The 22516-nt window shown below is 44.1% G+C and overlaps 1 protein-coding gene and 1 long non-coding RNA gene across 3 annotated transcripts in view; one reads left to right on the forward strand and one right to left on the reverse strand.

The window, feature by feature from the left end:
• Positions 1-9008: 9008 nt before the first annotated feature.
• The window catches only part of Ppp2r2d (protein phosphatase 2 regulatory subunit Bdelta), a 49080-nt gene continuing 35572 nt past the window's right edge, over positions 9009-22516 (reverse strand). For both annotated transcript variants that reach the window (XM_045141841.1, XM_045141842.1), the window contains 2 exons: positions 20985-21246; positions 9009-10642 (listed from right to left, as the gene is read on the reverse strand). In XM_045141841.1, the coding sequence (XP_044997776.1) occupies positions 10363-10642; positions 20985-21246 (542 nt within the window). In that variant the 3' untranslated portion in view covers positions 9009-10362. The remainder of the gene's footprint in view (positions 10643-20984; positions 21247-22516) is intronic.
• LOC123457673 lies at positions 16440-19638 on the forward strand. The gene is made up of 3 exons (XR_006635108.1): positions 16440-16462; positions 18273-18469; positions 19155-19638. It is a non-coding gene; the product is annotated as an uncharacterized LOC123457673 (long non-coding RNA).

The following is a 22516-nucleotide window of genomic DNA, read 5'->3' on the forward strand; positions in this document are numbered from 1 at the left end:
GCTGGGCCTGGCTGGCAGCTGGGCTCCCACTGCAGACACCTCAACTTGCATGTGTGACATCTGCTTGAGAGCTGATGGCACTGCTCTCTACCTTGCACAGGAAGTGGGCACTTCCAACTTGGCATCTGCTGTGCTGCTGCTAATACATCTCAACCATTGTTGTCTTGTAAGAACATGGTTCACAGAAGCTCTTAAAATTTTTTGGGAGCCAGAAATGATGGTACATGCCTTTTATCCTAGCACTTGGGAGGCAGAGATAGAATTGCCTTGAATTAAGGCACTTAAGGCCACCTTGAGACCATATAGTCCAGGTCAGCCTGGGCTGGGGGGGTTGCCTTGGTGGGTTAAGAGCACTTGCTACACAAAGTTTAGGCCCTAAATTCAATTCCCAGTACCCACAAAAGTCAGGGGTGGCCCTACTGCTGAGGGGACAATAGGAGGATGGTTAGGGGGTCTCTGGTTAGCCAGGCTAACGAAACACCAACAAGTTCCATGTGCAGTAAGAGTAATTGAGAATACTTAATGTCCATCTCTGGCCTCCACACGTGTGCACAAGGTATGTCTAAGTTTACTTCGGGAAGGGTAGATGAGGGGGGAACAGGGCAGGCTGGACCTGCCTACTCCCTGAGGAGTCCCGGGGCCAGCTAGGCCTTTGCTTTTGGGGCAGTTCTGCTTACCTGGAGCCAGTGATGGCCTTCCATGTCTGTCTGGCTTTCTCTGGTTGTCCTGCAGTGTGAACAGGAGGCTTCTGCCATGTAGAGACTCCAGTGGAGCTTTTGCTGGGCCTCTGCTGGGAGACTGCATGCCTTCTGTGCATTCATGAAGTCTACTGAAAAAAAAAAAAGTTCTTTTTTGACTTTGACTTTCAGATTCCATCTCCAGTCAGGATGGCAATCATCAATCAATTAAATGAAGGCTGGAGAGATGGCTCAGCAATTAAGGCGCTTGCCTGCAAAGCCTAAGAACCCAGGTTTCATTTTCCAGTACCCACATAAACACAGATGTCACATATGGTCTGGAGTTGGTTTGTAGTGGCTAGAGCCCTTGTCCCTATTTTCTCTTTCTGTCTGTCTCTCAAAATAATCATATGACAATATATGCTGGTGAGGCTGTGGGGAAAAGGAACCCTTATCCACTGCTGGTGGGAGTACAAACTTGTACAACTACTATGGAAATCAGTATGGAGACTCCTGAAAAAAGAAAATAGATCTGCCATCTTAGCCAGCTCCTCAAATCCTGAGCATTGTGAGCTGAAGTGGGGAAGGGCTACATCTGTCTAAATTAAGGCTGAGTGGACTGCTAGATTTCTCAAAGATGGAATTTGCCACTTCAGAGCCAAATTACTTGGGCTACTTTTTTTAAAACTTGGGCTACTTTTAACACCTAGTCACCCATTTGTTGCCCACCTCTGGGTTTGACCTAACATTCTGCTGGCTATCAGTTGGTCAGGTGTGAGCTTTTTGGAATGTATGAATAGAACCCCATCTTCTACCAACCCAAGGGCTAAGCATGTTATCAGCATCTGAAGCCTATGGTAATTTACTCCCTTTGTTGTAGCCCTCCTACCTGACAGTTAATGTATTTGGAAAGCAGTCTTAGTTTATGACTTTGCTTTGTTCTGTAACTGAAAATTTCATGAAACCATTAACACATTGGAATATACAGTTTGGGGTAACCTAAGTCTGTCTGTGTTCCCTGGCCGGCCATTCATATTTGGCTCCAGAATAAACTATATCTTATCCCTTTGGAGGTGAGAGCTGTGTCTTGCTTCAATAATATGTACCCTGAAGACTCCACTGTACTACAGACACACTTGTTCAGCCATGTGTCTCACTGTTTTAGTCACAATAGCTAGTGACGAATCAGCCCAGATGTCCATCAGCTGATACATGGATAATGAAGATGTGGTACAGATACACAATGGAATTCTACTCAGCAGTTAAGGAAAAAAGCAATAATGAAATTCACAAGAAAATGGATGGACTTGGAAAAAAATCATTCTGTGCAAGGTCACACAGGCTCTGAAAGACAAATGCTGCATGTTCTCTCATATGCAGTTCTTGAATCTGGAAGCTGAGTAAATGGTAGTAAGCACCAGGAATATGGGCATGGAGCTAGAATGAGACCAGAAGATAGAAGAAATAAGAAGAAATGAGAGGAAGGGATACTTGACAGGTAGTTGAGAGACAGACAGGGGGTGAGAGGGTGGGAAGGGAATTACACAAAATTGAAAACTACTATTACAGGCTGGAGAGATGCCTGCAAAGCCAAAGGATCCTGGTTCCATTCTCCAGAATCCATGTAAGCCAGATGCATGAGGGGGCACATGCTTCTGGTGCTTATTTGCAGTGGACAGAGGCCCTGGCATGCCCATTCTCTCTCTGTCGCAAGTAAATAAAATATATTTTAGAAAGACAAAAAGTATCAGTACTGTAACAGGGTACTGGGAGTCCGGGAAAGTCTTTGAATTTCACACTCTGGGTTGGTTTTTGCCTTTTTTAAAAAAAGAAAATTTTATTAGCATTTTCCATGACTATAAAAAAATATCCCATGGTAATTCCCTCCCCCGCCCCCACTTTCCCCTTTGAAATTCCATTCTCCATCATATTTCCTTTTTTTTTTTAATTTTTCTTTTTGAGGTAGGATCTCTATAGCCTAGGCTGACCTGGTATTTACTATGTAGTCTCAGGGTGGCCACAAACTGCGATCCACCTAACCCTGTCTCCCAAATGCTAGGATTAAAAGTGTGTACAACCATGCTGGCTATTTTTTAATACTTTTTTTTTTTTTTTTTTTGGTTTTTTGAGGTAGGGTCTCACTCTAGCTCAGGCTGACCTGGAATTCACTAGGTAGTCTCAGGGTGACCTCAAACGCACAGACCTCTGCCTCCCCAGTGCTGAGATTAAAGGAGTGCGCCACCATACCCAGCTATGTATAACAGTCTTTTTAGAGTATACTTTAAATTTATTCTGGGGGTAGCCAGGGCCAAAGTTTGGTACCATACAGTCACTGGTGTCAGTAGGGGCTGTATATTTTTGGCCTTAGGATTTATTTAATGATTGTTTTCAGTATAAGGAATTCTTCTGAATTAAGTGACCCTTGGTTCGAGATTATCTTTAATTTTTTTTTTACATTTGAAAATACCATTTTAAAATCTATTTTTTTATTGTTGAATTAGAATATTAAAGAGGGGGCCAGTATGTCTTAAGGTTTTTTTTTATTTTGGAGTTTTTGTTGTGTTACTTAATAGGCCATTTACATATTTGAAGTATCTCTATTTTTGCGTATACATTTTTTTGAGTGTTTTATGACCAAGAAGATAGCCACAATTTAATTAAGAATTAATTTTGGCTGGGCGTGGTGGCACACGCCTTTAATCCCAGCACTCTGGAGGTAGAGGTAGGAGGATCGCCATGAGTTCAAGGCCACCCTGAGACTACATAGTGAATTCCAGGTCAGCCTGAGCTAGAATGAGACCCTACCTTAAAAAATGAAAAAAAAAAGAATTAATTTTGGTGATCACTAATGGTTCTCTAAAGGAGACTTTAGGGACCTGGGAGGAGCCCAATACTGGGGTTGTTTGTTAGGGTGAGTAGGGTCGTGCTGGTCAAGTACTTTTTTCTTTTTTTGGGGGGGGGGGGCGGGGAGAAGCCAGGAGGATTATTTCTGTTCTTGTAACTTTATTGTTTTAGATTGTACATTGATTTTGTTTTTGGGTCTTTGTATTGTCTCTGATCAAGAAGACAGGTGACTTTTCAGGAGGCCAGTGTATAAGTGTCCCATCATCTTTAGTGGTTTATGACCTCAGAGCAAGACCAAAATATTGGCCTTTATAGCGTGGCTAATTTAATTGGCTTTGGTTTTTACATATAGAACACTTAGAAAGGAAGTGACACCAGTCTGGGTGTGTGTACACATGTAGCACATTGATTACAGAAACAAATCTAGTTAAGGAATGGCACATATCTTAAAGTCATTTTGTCCAGCTTTTTTTTTTTTTTTTTTTTTTTGGTTTTTCAAGGTAGTCTCCCTGTAGCTCAGGGTGACCTGGAACTCAAGGTAATCCTACCTCTGCCTCCCAAATGCTGGGATTAAAGGTATGTGCCACCAAGCCCTGCCTCTTGTCCAACCATCTAAAGCATAGAAAATAGACACATCTTATCTTTAAAATATTTAATAGCTATAAGTATAGGCAGAAACTGACCAATTTTGAAAATAATATAAATTTAAACCAATTATTTAATCTAGAAATTGTCAAAAAAGACAAGACACTATAAAGTTTTGGCATCTTGTTTGAAAACATCTTTGATTAGTTCAGATACCTATGTGGATACCAATTACCCAGAGAAGCCTGAAAACAGAACTACAGAGCTTGAAGTTATTTTTTTCATAGGAAGACCATTGAGCATGAGGCTGTACTGTAAAGCAGTGACTATGTCATTGAGTTAATTTTCTTATAAGCATTGTATTTAAGTTGTCAGAATGAGACAGTTATTTTACATATAATAGAGTAGAATTTGGTTATTGCTGTGCCAAAACAGCTAAGTTCTAATACAAACCTTGATAAATCTGTTTTGAAAGAGAAAATATTATTTGACATCCAATGTTTCTAGTTTTAATTTTGAATAATAATTGATTTTATTTATGTATAATAGAAAGTTTATGTCTTACCCATGTCTTAAAATTGATTAAGTTTAGGCAAACTATCTTAACATATTTTATGTAACAGGAAGATAAAAGTTATATGGACTGAAATTAAATAGCTTAAACTCGAGTGATTAAACTTTAATTTTATTATTATTATTATTGATTTTATTTTTAAGAACATTTTTTAAATGGGATCTGGAAGTATATTAGTATGTTATAGAGTATATTAGTATGTTATAGAGAAAGAGGCAGAGAGAGAGAGAGGGAGAGGGAGAGGGGGAGAGAGAAAGAGAAAGAATGGGATTGCCAGGACCTCCAGCCACTGCAAATGAACTCCAGATGCATGCGCCCCCTTGTGCATCTGGCTTACATGGGTACTGGAGCATTGATCTGGGATCCTATGGCTTTGCAAGTAAACACCTTAACTGCTTAGCCATCTCTCCAGCCACATTAGTATGTTTTTAAATTGTCTCCTTAATTTTCTGGAGAAAATGGGCAATTTTAATTTTTATTGTATTATCTAAATGAGTCCAGTTTTTAAGAAGACAGGCTAGCAGAGACTTTTGGGGTATCTTGGAAGCTGATTGTCCCATCTGAAACAAAGTGGAGGAAAGTGGAAGGAGAGTAGAGCCAGGTTATATCCCATCTTGCCCCACATCTTTTTGTTGGAGGGGGCATCCATCCAGTTAGATTTAGGAGAAATTAGGTTTCTAAACTCCCACCCCGTGGTAGGGTCTCATTCTAGCCCAGGTTAACCTGGAATTTACTCTGTAGTCTCAGGGTGACCTCAAACTCATGGTGATCCTCCTACCTCTGCCCCCCACCCCCGAGTGCTGGGATTAAAGGTGTGCACCACCATGCCCATCTTTAATCTTTTTTTAAAAATAGGAGTCTTGGGCTGGAGGGATGGCTTAGTGGTTAAGGCACTTATCTGCAAAGCCAAAGGACCCAGGTTTGATTCCCCAGGACCCACATTAGCCAGATGCACAAGAGGGTGCATGTGTCTGGAGTTCATTTGCAGTGGCTGGAGGCCCTCGAGTGCCCATTCTCTCTCCCTTTCTGTCAAGTAAATAAAAATACAATAAAAATAAGAGTCCTAACTCAATACCCCCCCCCCCCAATCAAAAGGGGGCATATAGTGTGTGCCTCCTGGAGCAACAGGTTTAAGACAGGACATGTGTTTTCATTTTACAAGGTCAGCTTCCAAGTTTGTATTTTTTTGCATGTTTCCCCCAGTCCCTTGTATATCTTACTTCATGGCATATAAGGACTGTCACTGGCCATTTTAAGCCCAAGTGTGAAGATTTCCTTTCTTTTGTCTTTTTTTTTTTAATATTTTTTGTTCAATTTTTGTTTATTTATTTGAGAGCAACAGAAGACAGATAGAGGGAGAGACAGAGAATGGGCGCGCCAGGGCTTCCAGCCTCTGCAAACGAACTCCAGACGCGTGCGCCCCCTTGTGCATCTGGCTAATGTGGGACCTGGGGAACCGAGTCTCGAACCGGGGTCCTTAGGCTTCACAGGCAAGCGCCTAACCACTAAGCCATCTCTCCAGCCCTTCTTTTGTCTTTTTGAGGTAAGGTCTCGCTCTAGCCAGGGCTGATCTGGAGTTCACTATGTAGTCTCAGGGTGGCCTCAAACTCACAATGATCTTCCTACCTCTCCCTCGCGAATGCTGGGGATTAAAGGCATGTACCACCACACCTGGCTTTTAAAATATATATATTTTTAAAAATTATTTATTAGGGATACAAGGAGGGGGAGAGAGAGGAGAAAGAATAGGTGCCCCAGGGCCTCTAGCTACTGTAAACGAATTCCAGATGCACGTGCCACCTTGTGCATCTGGCTTAGGTGGGACCTGGAAAATCGAACCTGGGTCATTAGGCTTTGCAGGCAAGTGCCTTAACTGCTAAGACATCTCTCCAACCCAAGTGTGAAGATTTCTGTCTTTACACTTGTCTTGGTAGCCTAGATGTCTTATGGGGGTGGGTCTTGTTTTTTCTTCGCCCTTCCTATGGGAGCCTGGAATATGGTCTTCACCTGATCTGTGAATGTTTGAGACAAAAGGGTCATTATTGTTTTGAAGGTAGTCTTTGGTTTTATTACCTTAAATATAGGGATCTTGACCTTTGTTGATATTTGAGAGATCTTTTACTTGATGTCTTATTACATTTGGTTTTACCCTGATATGTACTTTAGGTAAATCTGTCTTACATAAGGAATTTGTAACCTGATCAAATACCTTGATTTAGTTATCTTTTTTTGTCCAAATACCTTGATTTAGTTCTTTTTTGTCTAGTGAGATATTTTATGTGACAGAGGTGACTTTAGGTGTTTAAAAGAGCTACTAGAAAGAGAACCAAAGTTATATGTTGTCATTTTCTTTTTTTTGTCAGAGACATTTGGCCATTTGTGTCTGGACAGGGTCCGTGGGGCACATGGCTTAAATTTATATGGGGTCTGAGATAAAGGGGGCACCACCCTTTTTTTAAGAAAAGATTTTATTTTTATTTATTAGAGAGAATGGGCATGCCAAAGCCTCTACCCAAAAGAACTCCAGATGCATGTGCCACTATGTGGATCTGGCTTACATGGGACCTGGAGAATTGAACCTGGATCCTTAAGGCTTTGCAGGCATGTGCCTTAATCACTAAGGCATCTCCCCAGCCTGACACCATCCCTTTTTTTAATGTTTGGCTTGTCATAAGTTTAATTTTTTAAATCTAATTTTTATTTATTTGAGAGAATGAACTCCAGATGCATGCACCACCTTGTGCATCTGGCTTACGTGGGTCCTAAGAAATCAAACCTGGGTCCTTTGGTTTCACAGGCACATGTCTTTGCTGCTGAGCCATCTCTCCAGCCCCTTGTTGTAACCTTTAAATAACATATAACACTAAGAAAGCAAGAAGAAATGACAGAGCAGAGAGCTAAATATCCTGACACTTTATTTTGAAGTTGTTTGTTTTTACCTAGGAAATTTAATTTACCCATTTGTAATATAAAAGGTGATAGGATTCTGTCTGTATCTAATCTACTTAGATCTCTAAGGAATGTGAACTAATTTGTGTTTGTGACTTTGTGACCCGCCTAGCAGAGAACATCACCTGTGACTAATGTAAGCTGAATTTAGAGAAAGTAAAAAGAGTATTTTGAGACTGGGTCTCATATAGAACAGGCTGGGCCTCTAATCCAACCCACTGTGTAGCCGAGGATGCTCTTGAACTCCTGAACATTCTCTCCTTTCATCTCCACCCAAATACTGGGAGTACAGTGTGGGGAGAAAAATCTGTTTAGATCCCCATGTGTACCAGGTCTGGCGGCACACACATGTAACCCAAATACTTGGGAGGCAAAGGCATAATAACTGCTACCAGGACAGCTTAGCCAGCACAGTCAAGTTTCAGGCCCTGATACAGAACAAGATCCCACCTGCCTCCCTCACATCTCCTGCTGATACTTACTCTTCTGATCCTGTCCCTGGCCTAGAAAGCACTATGTTCAGCAAGGATGTAACAGCAGAACACTGTCAGAATCTAAATAGGAAATGAAAAGTCTGAGAGGAAGTAATGACAGCTATTCCAAGTCTGACTATAAACAAAGCCAAAAGAGTGAAAACCATAGGATTCTTACCCTCCACTGTAAGGGCAGAATCTCAAATGGAATTGCACTCAGGAGGTGGTGGCAGCAGGGGCATCATACATTTGAGACTGCCCTGATGTACCTGGAAACACAGCACAGGGGAGCAAAGAGAATACTTCCAATCAGTGTCAGAAGGGAGACCTGTCTGCGCACACAGGGAGCTGCCATCGAAGGATTCCAGATTTTCTTTTTTTCTTTGAAGTAGGGTCTCACTGTAGCCCAGGCTGACCTGGAATTCACTCTGTAGTCTCTGATGGCTTGGAACTCACAAGGCAATCCTCCCACCTCTGCCTACAAGTGCTGGGATTAAAGGCACAGGCAACCATGACCATCTTTCACATCCTTTTTTATTTTTATTTTTTGCATTCCAGATCTTAACCAGCACTGTCATAAACTCCACAGGGGACAGTGTTCAGTTGAGGAAACCCTGCAGACCCAGGCCTCTCATGCCAAGGGAGCTCTGAGCACATAGGATGAGCCAGCTCACCTGGTCATTTCCCTGCTCCCTGGTGGGGAGAAGGCTGGCTCTGTTAGTACAAAATATATTTTAAAGATGGAAAAATTTGGGCCAGGCCTTATGGCATATGCAGAGGTAGGAGGACTGTTGTGAATTTGAGGTCAGCCTGGGACTACACAGTGAGTTCTGGGTCAGGCTGGGATATAGACCCTGCCTCAAAACAAAAAAAGATGCAAAAGTTTGTCCAAATACACAGTGTAAATCCATTTAAACATTTTAGTATTTATTAAGGTTTTTGTTCAGAATAGTTGGCACGTACAGCTAGGCCAAGACTTGAGTAACTTCCAATCTCAGATGTCAACTGTAGCACAACCAACACAGTGTAAAAATTACTTTTAAGTTTTAATTGAAATTACTTTTAAGAGACACGTTTTGGTTCTTGACTGGTACCGCAGTGAGAGGTAACGTGAGTGGCGTTCTGACAGCACGAAGGGTGAGAAGCGTTCTGGCCTTGCACAGCTGCACCGTTAGGACGCGGAATGCGCCCTGGTCACTCCAGCAGTGCCTAGCCCACGTGAAACCCCGGGGAAGCAAGCTCTCGTCACTGGCAGGGGTATTATTCTTTGTAATTTTTGTTAGGAGATTTTGATTTCTGATAGCTAAAACTTTCAAAAGAAACAACCCAGGGACTAGAATATCACATCCTCCCTAAGGTTAATTCTGCTTGCTGAAATGCAGCTTGAAATTTACCATGCATAGAATTTTAGCAGTGTTTAAAGTACTTTTTAGAAGCATGTATGCTACTTTAAGCCAGGTGTTAATGTCATTCCACGACTTTTATTCTCCCCTGCCATTTTCTCTCAGACGTGGACTCAGTGATAGCCTGTCCCAGTTGTCACCCAGGGGAGATGAGACTGTTTCTGGAGAAACAAGTGGCAACTTGGGAGTTATTTTAGAATCTGAGGTCCTGCATAAATTCCACCATTCCTCCCAATTTATTCTGAAGAATAAAATCTGCAGATTCATGATATGAAGCAAATAACCAGACGGTACTTTTTTGGGATTAAAAACACTTTATAGTGTGCTGTTTTTATTAAGTGGCTACACCAGACGGTGTAATGGCAGATACAGCGGGCGAAGAAAGCTGCCTGAATCCGCTCAGGTGTATACACACACCAACGGAGCAGCAGTCCACCTGGGCTAAGGAGCATGGACAATGGCCACACCATGTCCAAGTAAAGGCCCAGGGATTGGAGAGAGGGAAGTGCTGGAGAGATTTAAGAAGATCTTTTCTCTCAGATGTTAGTTTTTGGTCTACAAACTGGAAAGGAAGGCTCAGACTTAAATAAATACATTGATTCTGAATAATGGCCTCTATTGAGCAATGTCCACCTACTGCCTCGAGCAGGCTTTCCCCTGGAGCAGCAGCATCCGTCTCTCCCAGGCTGAAGGCAGAGCCAATGCCAGGACTCCAGCGGAGGCTTCCTCTCTCCTGTGTCTATGAAGGAAGTAGGAAGTGTCTCACTGTTCTTAATGGAGAAGACAGCCCCTGTCCTTTGACAGAAAACGACTGGCTTAACTATGCAAGACAAGACTTGGTCCTCCAACTAGATTCTTTAGTTGATTTTGTCTTGGAATATATACAAGTTATTGGTGGCAGCTACAGCAATAATGTTCTCCACAGGGTGCCAGGCTGTGTGGAGTATCTTCTTATTGAAGTCCAGACTGTCCACGCTAATCTCGTCTTTCTTTCTCTTACCACCTGTACACACTTTCCGGGGCTTGAGGCTGGCTCGGGGTTTGCTGTTCTCTCTCGAGGCTTCCAAGGTGACATCCCTCCGAGTGTTTCTATCAAACATTCTGAAGAAGTTGTTGTAAGACCCCGTCATAATAGCACTGTTCAAAAGAACAAAAGAAGCAACCCTGAGCACTGGCAGAACAAGCAGCAAACATGAGGCCCTCTCCTCCCTCAGCTCCTGGGCAGACACCAGCCCCAACCTCCATATACCAAGTTCTCTCCACAAATAAGCAATGTGGTCAGAAAAAAAACCTGGACTTTATATATACTCACAGCCAGGTAAGAGGAAGTGGGGAGAGAGAATATAAATATAGGGATGTGAGGGCTGTGCAAATGAACTCCAGATACATACGCCACTCTCTGAATATGGATTTATGTGGGTACTAGGGAATTGAACCCAGGCTAGCAGGCTTTGCAAGCAAGTACTTTTAATTGCTGAGCCATCTTCCCAGCCCCTGCTTCAAAATTACATTAATGTCTTTTTGGAAAAAATCCTCATGTGAGGGTGGACACATAGCTCAGCAAGAGTCCCTGATCCTCTCCGTTCCCACACACAGCAATAAAAACAAAGATCCTGGCTAGGCGTGGTGGTGAGCCAGGTGTGGTGGCACATGCCTTTTGATCCCAGCACTTGGGAGGCAGAGGTAGGAGGATTGCTGTGAGTGAGGCCACCTTGGGACTACATAGTGAATTCCAGGCCAGCCTGAGACCCTACCTTGAAAAACCAAAAATTATTTTTAAATAAAGACCCATATGTCTGTCCTGAAAGGCACAGCCTCTTGTCATTCTTCTCAGGGTCTAAGTCAATCACATGTTCATGTCCCAGATAATTGCCACATTCTCCAAGGTAGCTTCCCTCATATCAATGCTTTTTAAGTTCAACAAGTCTCTTAAGCCATGTGTGGTAGTGCACACTTGTAATTCCAACACTTGGGAAGTTGATGTAGGTGGATCTTTCATTCCAATCTTGAGAAAAGTATGCTCAAACCCAGGCAAGTTTTTTGTTGTTTTGTTGAACAGGGTGTCGAAGTAGCAATGGCTGGCCTGAACTATGCACTGGAGAATGACCTTGACTCATCTTCCATTCCAAGTGCTGAGATTACAGGTGTGCGCCACTGTGCCTGGCTGAGGCAAGCTTAGGCTACCTGAAGGTTCCATTGAAAAAGAAACAACAAAATGTTTTATAATATCCTTTGACTCCCTGGTGAGGTTATACCAACACCTTGCCTCACATGTCCCTGGTCCTCTCTATAAGGACAACCCATCATGCCACCTCTTCACCGCATGGTTAGTGATCTTTACAAGGTCTAGGTGCCAATCTGTAAGCCTGGTTCAGGTACCCTCTCAGACACCTGCAAATGTTTTAGCTTCTAGTTAACCTCATCTAAGACTCAGGAAAAATCACAGCCATCACTGTTGCTTCAAACCTCAACACACGGTAAGTGGCCTTGGAGGGGCTGCAGATGTGCACTGGGCTTTACGCCAGGTAAGTGTCTGACCAAGTCTGCAGGTAAGGCTGCCCCGACTGGACCCTCTCCAAGTGCATCACCACATATAATAACGGTGCTTATGCCAGGACAGTGGATGGAGCGTGCTAGTCGGAAGCTGGAAGCCCAACAGTGACTGCAACTGCTGTGCAGAACCACCACACAACTGACAGCATATCTCAGGAAGATATTTTCTTCTTCTGAGGTAGGGTTTTGCTCTAGCCCAGGTTGACCTGGAATTCAGTATTTAGTCTCAGGCTGAACAGGAACTCATGGCGGTCCACCTACCTATGTCTTCAAAGTGCTGGGGTTAAAGGTATGTACTACATACCTGGCTTAATGTTTTGTTTTGTTTTTTGGAGGGGAGGTGTTTCGCGATAGGGTCCCACTGTGGCCTAGGCTGACCTGGAATTCACTATGTACTCTCAGGGTGGCCTTGAACTCATGGCGATCCTCCTACTCTGCCTCCTGAGCACTGGCCTACCTTAGTTTTTGAGAGAGGGTGTCTTACTGAATTTAGACCAATTTGGCTAGATAGGCCAGCCAGGGATTCCCTGTCCCTGCCTCCCAGTGCTGATTAGAAGTACTCACTCTGTCCAGCTTCTAAATGGGTGTTGAGGATTCAAACTCAGGTCCTCGCGTTTATGTGGAAAGCACCTGCACCCAGCTGAGGCAGAATCATATGGGCACCTGGTGTACATCAGACCTGCCCCAGGACACGGAACAGAACCAATCATGGAGCTGGACCACAGTGAAGGAGTTTCACAGCAGCAAGGCTAGGCAGTGACCCCACTGCACCTGCTCTGTTGTGTGAAGCTCCTGGTCAAGAATAGACTGAGCAAAAGCACTGTGTGCTGGATGTTCCTGGGGAGGTAACAGGTTCTGCAACATTTTTTTTCAGACATATCAAAGGGCATAAAGACTACTTCAGTAACTGCTCACACATTCGTAAGCCATCAGTGACAACTTCCAACAAGATGATCTTACATTAAATCAATTTTTAATAGTTGGGTTTCTTAAAATTCTATAGTGCTGGGTCTGGAGGGATGGCTTAGTGGTTAAGGCATTTGCCTACAAAGCCAGAGGATTCCAGTTTGCCTCTTCAGGACCTAAATAAGCCAGATGCACAAGGGGTCGCATGCATCTGGAGTTCGTTTGCAGTGGCTGGAGGCCCTGGTGTGCCCATTCTCTCCCTCTCTCTCTCAAATAAGCAAATAAAAATATTTTTTAAATCCTGTAGTGCTTAGGACTTTGCACAAGTAAGTGTTTTACCACTTGGTTACACTGCCAGCCCATTTCTGGATTTTTTTTTGGGGGGGGGGGGTTATTTGGAGATAGGGTCTTGCTCTAGCCCAAGCAGTCTGTGGGCAGCCTCAAATGCACAGTGATCCTCCTTCCTCTGCCTTCTAAGTGCTGGAATTATAGATGTGCCACAACGCCCAGCCCAATTCTGGATTCTTAAGCTGCCATGCATAGTAAGGTCCTAAGATGTCAAGTCCTCCTCTTGTGAGATCCCTCTGAGACACATGCTGTTCTATTTCATTGGCTCTCATTGCTGCTTAGCACTACAATCCAGTTGTGTTCCATCTGAGTGAGCAATTAGCTGTTTGTTCAGGTAGAATTTTTCTTTTATCAAGGTGGGGGGGTCTCACTCTAGCTCAGGTGACCTGGACTTCACTGTGTTGTCTCAGGGTGGCCTCGAACTCAAGGCGATCCTCCCACCTTTGTCCCCAGAGTGCTGGCATTCACGGTGTGGCCCCCACACCTGCTTATTTCGTTTCTGAATGTGCAAGATCCTCCAGCTCAAGCAGTGTGGCCCACAGCACCAAAGCCAGAGCGCGGCGAGCAGCTGTGCTTCCTCCCTGGCACTTTTACCGATTCTCCACACTCTGTAAAGTGAGTTTCTACCACGCTCTCAACTTAGAAACCTTTATATATTCTGGATACCCTCTCTGCTGAATTCTGTTTATCTCCTGAGTCTAGGCTTTTGGAGCACTGTTTCAGAAGCCTGTCTTGTCTCTAGACCTCCCAAAGATGGGCCCCTGGAATTCCTTCAGCCCTGTAAACATCCATGCTTATTTCTGGCATGGTGTGGGGAGGGCTCTGGTTTGTGTCCTCTTGGCATGCTACCCAGGGCTAGTCAGTAAACTCAGTTGGGACTGTGGGGCCACAAAGCGCCACCTTTTCTTACAGCTTCCTGCCACCCTGGCTCATCTGCAGAACCTCTCTTGCTGTAGCAATTTTGCAGTGACTTCCTTCTGTTCCAACCCACAAGCTTGCTGAAAAAGGATTTTCCACCTGAAAACACCCTTTATTCAGTGTACTTTTTTCCTGTGTGCGGGTAAAGAACTGTGTGGTATACATGTGCGTGAAGGCCAGATGCTGTCAAGAGTGGTGCCCTCACTTCACCTTGCTTTTACGGTAGGGCCTCTTACTGAACCCTAAACAAGCTGACCAGCAAGCCCTGGGATCCTCCTATTCCACCTCCCCAGCACTGGGATTACAGGTACACTCCACATCTGCCAGTTGACATGGATGCTGGCAGCTGAGCTCAGGGACATCATCTTTGAGTGGGAAGCACTTTATTCACTGAGCGATCTTCTCAGTTTCTTGTGTGCTTTTAAAGTGAATGTATTTTTTGTTTTTCTTTAAAACAAATGTTTTTGAGATAAGGTCTCACTTAGCCCTGGCTGGCTTCCAGTGCTGAGCCTGCACACCACAGCTGACTCTCTCTCATGTGGCTGTCTCTCATCACACATCCTTAGCTGACAGCAGCTTTCTTTCACACACTGAGCTGCTCATACGGCAGCTGCTCGATCTGCAAGGGGGTATGTGGTTGGCTCACAGCAAGGCTTGCTTCCCAGTGCTGCAGCACATGCCTTCAGCAGGTGAGTGGGGTCAAGAAAGATCTGCCTTTAGGAATGGGTTAATGGTTTCCTTGAGATGGGCTAGCTCTCTTTTAAGACAGATTGTCTTGGGGTTCTGGATTAGTCACTATGAAAGCAGGGTGTTGTGAGTGTTCCTTACCTTCCCCTCCCTTGCATCATGTGACAAAGCCATTATGATGTCCTCACCAGACACTGGCTGGATGGGGCCACTCCATCTTGGACTTTTGGTAAACTGGAAGCTTAGTAGATCTCTTCTTTGATAAAAAATCAGCTAGCTTCCATTACAACAACACAACTCAGACCAAAGGGAGGCGTCTGCTGTGGCTCTGGAGAAGTCTATTCTGCCTCAACATCCACTTTGTATGCTTTCCATAGAATTTGTTTCCCATGCCACTTTTTTTTAAAAATTTTTTTGAGGCAGGGTCTCACTATAGTCCAGGCTGACCTGGAATTCATTATGTAGTCTCAGGGTGGCCTCAAACTCATGGCGATCGGCCTATCTCTGCTTCCCAAGTGCTGGTATTAAAGGCATGCTCCACCATGCCTGGCTTACCTATGCCACTTTTAAGATCATTTCTCTGCTTCTGGTGCCCTGAAATTTCATAATCACATGGATGTGGTCAACTCTCTATGAATTATGCAATGGGTTTCTGTGTTTCCTGGATTCAGTCTCTGATAAATTGCAGAAAACCCTGGGATATTATGACTTCCTTAAAAAATATTTTATCAGCTGGTCTACATGGAAGAGGTTTTTAGCTCAGCTCCAGCAGGATTTGTCAATGACCTTGCAGCCCAAGTATGTGGAGTCTTCAGCACCAAGGTCTTACCATCTATTCCTGGTGGGAAACCAAGAGCCTTGGGAATAGTGTGTAATGTATTGGGGGCATCAGTGATCTCCCTGGCCAACAACTCACTGGAAGGTATCCCATCCCTGACACTGAAATTTTTCTAGTAACTCTCTATGGCTTTTGGTTGTTCCATTGTCCAAAAAAGTAGGATTCCATATGACTTATTCATACCTTAGATTTTGATTAGCCTCCTCCCACCTTTCCTTAGAAAGCTGGACTGCTGTATGCAGTTCAATGGGAGAGAGAGAAATCACCAGCAGAGGTATCCAACAGTGGACACTGTAAGCCTTCTATATGGCCACCCAGGCCAAATGAGCCAATGGGTACAATAGTGGCATGTCTGTTGTGAGGGAAAATAACCACTCTAATTGGACTGGAGGCTCACTCCATGGGAGGGATTACATCCCTGGTACTGAAAACCTACAATAGGGGTAGTCATGAGCCCTAGGAGTGTAACGTCTGCTGCTGTCTCACTAAAGGTATATACTGTGCTCACCAAACTGCCCAGTAAGCACTTCTCTTAATGTTCATACCCATATCATTAATGCTACTCTCTTTTCAGATGGTGGTGGCCTTGGGATGACTCAGAAGGCACCATACTGCTGAGAAGTGACAAAGGAGTGCTCAGCACTGACACATCTCTATCACATCTTCCAAGGCTCAGGGTCCATTGCCGAAGAGGTGGCAGAAAGAATGTAAGAGCCAAAAGAAGGGTAGGGCTCCTTACAACACACTCCTCCAGACACAAAATAGCTTGGATATTCATGACTTCACAGTGCCTGACACTACCTACACAAGACCATCATAATAGGAAGGAAACATCAAAATAAGAGACAGAATGATTGAGAGGGGAAAACGTATGATGGATAGTGGAAGTGGGAGGGAAGGAATTAGCATGGTTAATTCTCTATAATTATGGAAGTTGCCAATAAAAAAATATCTTTAGCTAGGCATTATTGTGCACGCCTTTAATCGCAGCACTTGGGAGGCAGAGACTAAGGCAGGAGGAGGGTCACCATGAATTCCAGGCCACCCTGAGACTACATGGTGAAATCCAGGTCAGCATGGGCCAGAGTGAGACCCTATGTTGAAAAACCAAAAATTATTTTGGTTTTTTGAGGTAGGGTCTCACTCTAGCCCAGGCTGACCTGGAAATCAATATGTAGTCTCAGGCCTCAAACTCACGGCGATCCTCCTACTTCTGCCTCCTGAGTGCTGAGATCAAAGGCCTGCACCAACACACCTAGTATAAAAATCTTTAAAACTTATTTTATTTTCAGTTGGGAGAAGGAGAAGAGAGAAAGAGGTAGATAGAATGGGTGTGCCAGGACCTTTTGCCACTGTAAACAAACTAGTCTCATGGGCCACCTTATACATCTGGGGTAATGGGTTTTTAGGCAAGTGCCTCTCTAGCCCAATTTTTTTGTTTTATGTTTGTTTTTGTAGCTTAGGGTCTCACTTTAGCTCAGGGTGACCTGGAATTCACTATGTAATCTCAAGGTGGCCTAGAACTCATGGTGATCCTCCTACCTCTGCCTCCCCAAGTGCTGGGATTAAAGGCATGCACCACCATGCCTGGCTACGTATAAATAGTCTTTTAGAGTGTACTTTTTAAAATTTGTTCTGGGGGTAGTCAGGGCCAAAGTTTGGTATCATACTCATTGGGGATGGTGGCACAGGCCTTCTTAATTACTGCATATTAACTGCAGAGAACAATGGGCTTCATGATCACTTTACTATCACCTCTCCAGTTCTGCACTTGTAGGCACTTCTCTCTACTGGTCACATGTTCCCCTCCATGCTTTATAACTTGTGGAGATAGGGTCTAGATATGTAGTGCAAGTCTCAGCCTCCAGTGCCGGTATGGTTACTGGCCAGGGCCACTACACCTCTAGGCTCTCAGCCTTTCCTGCTTACCATGCATGCCTCCCTGGGCTGTAAGCTGGACACATGACTTTCCTGGAGCTCACTAACTCTCAAGACCTCCAGTAAACCAGCATCGCTGCTGAACTCCCACATGGATACTGACCTGCTGTGCCTCCCATTTTTATGTTCTTATAAATTTCTTAGGTCATTTTTAGATTCCCTGTTTGGATTTCTGGTTCCTTTTTACCCTACACTTGAATTCTTTGAAATTATGCTGGATGTGGTAGCATACACCTATAACTACAGCACCTATGATACTGTGTGAGGTTAGCCTGGGCTACATAGTGAATTCCAGAGCAGCCAGAACTACATAGGAAAACCCCGTCAGAACAAAAGAAAGAGAAAAAAATAGTTTTTATAAATTTGGTTGTCTCTATTGCCTATGATGGCATTTTTGTTTTTGAGGCAGGGTCTCACTCTAGCCCAGGTTAGCCTCAACTTCACAGCAGTCCTCCTACCTTAGTCTCCCTGAGTGCTGGTATTAAAAGTATAGGCCACCATGCCTGGGTGCCCCTGTAGTGGCGTTTTCCCTCTACCTTGATAAAACTTCCTTTGTGAACTACTTAACTGGTTTTGCAGATTGGAGATTATGAGAGTAAGGAGTCTGGAAAAGCCACCATGACCGTGAAAGCCTTGCATGTTAAGTTCCTGAGAAGTGAGATACAAAGAGCAAGCTTGAACTGTGATGTCATCTTTAATGCCAGCCACACCATCTCTGCTGCCTGCATGTCACCCTGGGAACCTGTGCCAGCAGGAACCTGCTACAGCCGGAGGAGGTCAGTCCTCAGCAACTGTATCAAACACTCTAGACTGCCATGTTAGACTCTGAGCAGGCTCAAGGTGGTCTGTCTCATGCTGTGAGTGCACAGCATGAAGCTTGCAACGTCATGTGGCTGGGAGAAATATGAACCTCATACCTTTGCAAGAGTGGGCAATGTTTAATATTAAAAATTAAAAAAAAACTCCCTCTTCATTTCTGGCCCTTGTCTATGAGCTCAACTATTATCTGAAGTATTGATTGTACCACAGGCAGTATTTGTAGGTGTTAATAGAGATTGTTTTGACACAGGATCTCATTATATGCCAGGCTGGCCTTGAACTGATGGTTCTACTGCCCAAGCCTCCCAGGTGTTATGATTTTTTTTTTGAGGCAGGGTCTCACTCTAGTCCAGGCTGATCTGGAATTCACTAAGTAGTCTCCTGGAGATCTTCCTATCTCTCCCTCCTGAGTGCTGGTATTCAAGGCAAGCAGCGCCACACCCAGCCCCCAGGTGTTATGATTTTAAGTGTTCACCACCACACCTGGCCTGTAGGTTTTCACGCAGAAGGGTTGAGTCAGTCAAATTCGGAACAGGCTGAGAACGATGTAAGACAAGCTGCTTCTACCATCTGAAATGTCATTTCTTCTAGGGTATCAAAAACTTCTTTGTCAGTGACACTAAAAATAGTATTGTTTTAAAGGATGTGCAACAAATACATTATGGAGGGCCCTGAGACTACCACTCTGCACTGAACCAGCACTTCAGGAGTTGTGTTCTGAAGGCACTGAGCAACTCGAGAGCTGTTCCTTCTACCTCTGAATGGTGGCCAATCAGACTAGGGAATGACTTCCCTGCTCACTCCTTTCACTCATCTGGATGCAATAAAAGACAAATTGACCCTTCACTGCGCACTCTCTAGACATGGTTATGTCTAAATGCAGATGCAGTCAGCAAGGTGAGAAACTGGCAGTGGCCAGGCAACTGCAGCAGTTGGCTCTGTCTGGAGTGTGACACCAATGGGCTCCATCTTGCAAGCTGAGGAATCTGAGACTTCCCTTGGCAAAGCTGGGAGGGCTTCCAGCGACTTCCTAGAATGCCTGCTGCCTGACAGTGTGCACTACTGTTATCTCTTTCTTCAAGTTTTTTAGAATCATTAATATACTGTTTGCTTATTTTTGCTTTCATATTCCCCGTCTCAGTAGTAATAGGGGAATCCAATTCAGATGTGTTTATACAGTCACCAGTGATTAAACAGGAAAAGAATGTTTCTGCAAAAATTTCTGAGGCTGTAATGTTTAAACAGGTAAACAGATTATGGATCCTGAAACTACAACTATTTGAATGTACAAAGTTTCTCAACACCACAAATGTGTATTTCACCTAATGAGATGTGTTCCTCACAATGCTATGTCACATGCCTTACCAACTGTTCCCAAGAAACACTACTTACAAGAAAATTCTTATTGTCAAGATGATTACAGGAATTAATGGGCACATTTCCTGTACCTACAGATAACTTACTAGAAAAGGAGCCTGAAATGCTAGGGAGCAAAAGTAAACATCTTTCAAATCATCAGGTTGGACCCACACAAGGAAGTAAAACAGAATATGTAACTTTCAGAATTGACAATAGAGTTTGGTGGGCTCCTAAAAGAAAGACATTGCTGCAAAACACTGGTTGGATAGATCAATCTTTACCATATACAGGGACATACATTAGTGGAGTAAGAATCTGGAAAGATGGGAAAAGAGTTAACTATTAAAATCTTCCTTTTATGAAGAGACTTCCAAGGTCAGGACCAAGCTATAAAATGGAACAACAAAAAAGGTCACAGAGAGACAATTAAATCAGTACTGGATTAGAAATAGAGAAACGTACTGTTATTCAGGCTGCAAGATATGTACAGTGGCTAACACAGCCCTTTCTGAGGTCAAAAATGTCTATCACCTTATAGCCGCAAGAGCTACCTGCCAGGGCTCTTGGCTACTTTCCATGAGTCTGGGTAAGATTTAATCAGTTTACACTCTTTGACTTTCTAGTTGAAGATGTTATCAGAATGTCTATGGGGCAAGAGGTTTGTGAGCTAAGCAGAAGCAGGGGAAACCAAGGGAAAAGAGGAATATTGTGCAAGATTTCTTAAGAGAATAGAAGCCACATGAATAAGTTGCTGTGTCTTGCTTGCAAAAGAAATAACATATTGTAAAGTATAAATAACGAAGCATAGTTTTGCTTTGCATTCAGTATGCTTCACCTGAACTCCTGGTCCACATCATTTCCTCATAACGCGACTCCACATGTCCCCTTTGAGGTCTACAACCCTGCTGAGGCTGGACCTCGGCAAGAAACATGCTCAGAGGCTGGGTTCTCCCCTGGATACATTTTCAAACACTCAAAAGACCCAGAGAGCCACCAGCATTCTTTCTGCAGCTACAGACTACAGTGCCCTCCTTGGTGGCACATGGGCACAAACCTGAGGGTCCCTCTGGAGATCCTGAGGGAACCTGCAGCTCTGGACACTAGCAGGCTCACCTGTCCGAACCATTCCAACAACACTCGAACTTGTCAAAGATGCAGTCATTCTCATAGAGGGAGCAGAGCTTGCTTCGCAGGTACTCATGCACTTGGTGGGTCTCCACAGGCCTGCCTTCCATGTTGAGGTCCCAGACCTTCACTGACAGATAGTCCCTGGTCATCATGTACCGACCACTGTGGCTGAACTTGACGTCAGATATGGACGAGATAATTTCTGAGAAGAAGGACCTACTGCTGGGGTCTTCGGGCTCTTCAAAAACTGAAAAACAAAGTAAGTACTTCAGGTGGTCATGACAAGTCACCCTGGAGTCCAGCAGGACGTGGACCCCCCATGGAGACCCTGGAGGGCTCAGCCCTCTGACTACTACTGGACTTAGCCCTCTCACTTCTCTGACTTTCTGCTCCTTCAACTTCTGGGGCCAAAAGTCACAGTTGAGATATTCTAGCACCAGTGCTCATGAGAGAGACCTCAAATTCAGACTTTGGGGCACAATATCATGGGCCAGGCCCTCTGGGCTTCAGCACCTTGGTGTGATATAGGATCACAACTGCAGCAGTTTGCTCCTTCATGGCACTGGCCTGGGACCCTGATGTTCTGCATGTCCTCCAACATCACAAGAATATTCATAGGAATGCAGGCATGGCACTCTGGGCCTCTCAGGAAGTGCCTGTTCTGTGGAAGGCCAAAGGTCAAGAAGTCCACTGGACTGACCATCTTAACCAGACAACACTCTAGTCTGCAAGATATACCTCAATGTCTCCTCTACTCTTCTCCGTATGGGAATCTATAGTATCCGCTAGCGGCATGAGATGTTAGCCTGAGCATAGTAGTGCAAACACCAATCATTTACTCAAAAACTAAAAGACTTTGCTGGCAAGTATATTATTTTTGGAATCTAAAACTGTTTACATGGGCTAGACACAGAACATTTCCTCTTCACTGCAGGAAATCTCACAAGAGCAGAATTCTAAGACTTGAATCTTGACAGGACTTCCGAGGGGATACCAGCTGGTTCTGACTGGGAATGACTTCATTGAGGACAAGAACTGGAGGCTGGGCCACTTTTGGGCAGTGCAGCTATACCTGCTGGCTTTCCTAGAGGGTGTACTAGGGCAATATGATAATACAATGCAGACCATGAGTTGCTATTTGGGTTTTTATTTGAAGCAAGGCTTCTCTGTAGCCTAGGAATTTGGAACTCACTGTAGCCCTAGTCTAGCCTCAAACGCATGGCAATTTTCCTAGCTCAGCCTTTAGAGTGCTGGAATTAAAGGTGTACACCGCCACACTCAGCAAACAGTTGTCTTTAAGATAACCTCTCAAATTCTTAGCCTCAAGTGATCCTTCTGCCTCAGCCTCCTGAGGAGCTGGGACTCCAGGTATGCAACTGTGCCTGGAAGGCCTGTTCTTTAAGCTGAAGATGAAAATCACAGTGATACTTTCCTCACCCAGAAGGCATTTCTAGGCCATTGGATTGAGACCCAGGGACCTGGCTCCAATTCGAGCCATGCTCTCCATAATCAGTAAC

This window comes from Jaculus jaculus, chromosome 1, assembly GCF_020740685.1.
Source record: "Jaculus jaculus isolate mJacJac1 chromosome 1, mJacJac1.mat.Y.cur, whole genome shotgun sequence".
Taxonomy (NCBI): Eukaryota; Metazoa; Chordata; class Mammalia; order Rodentia; family Dipodidae; genus Jaculus; species Jaculus jaculus.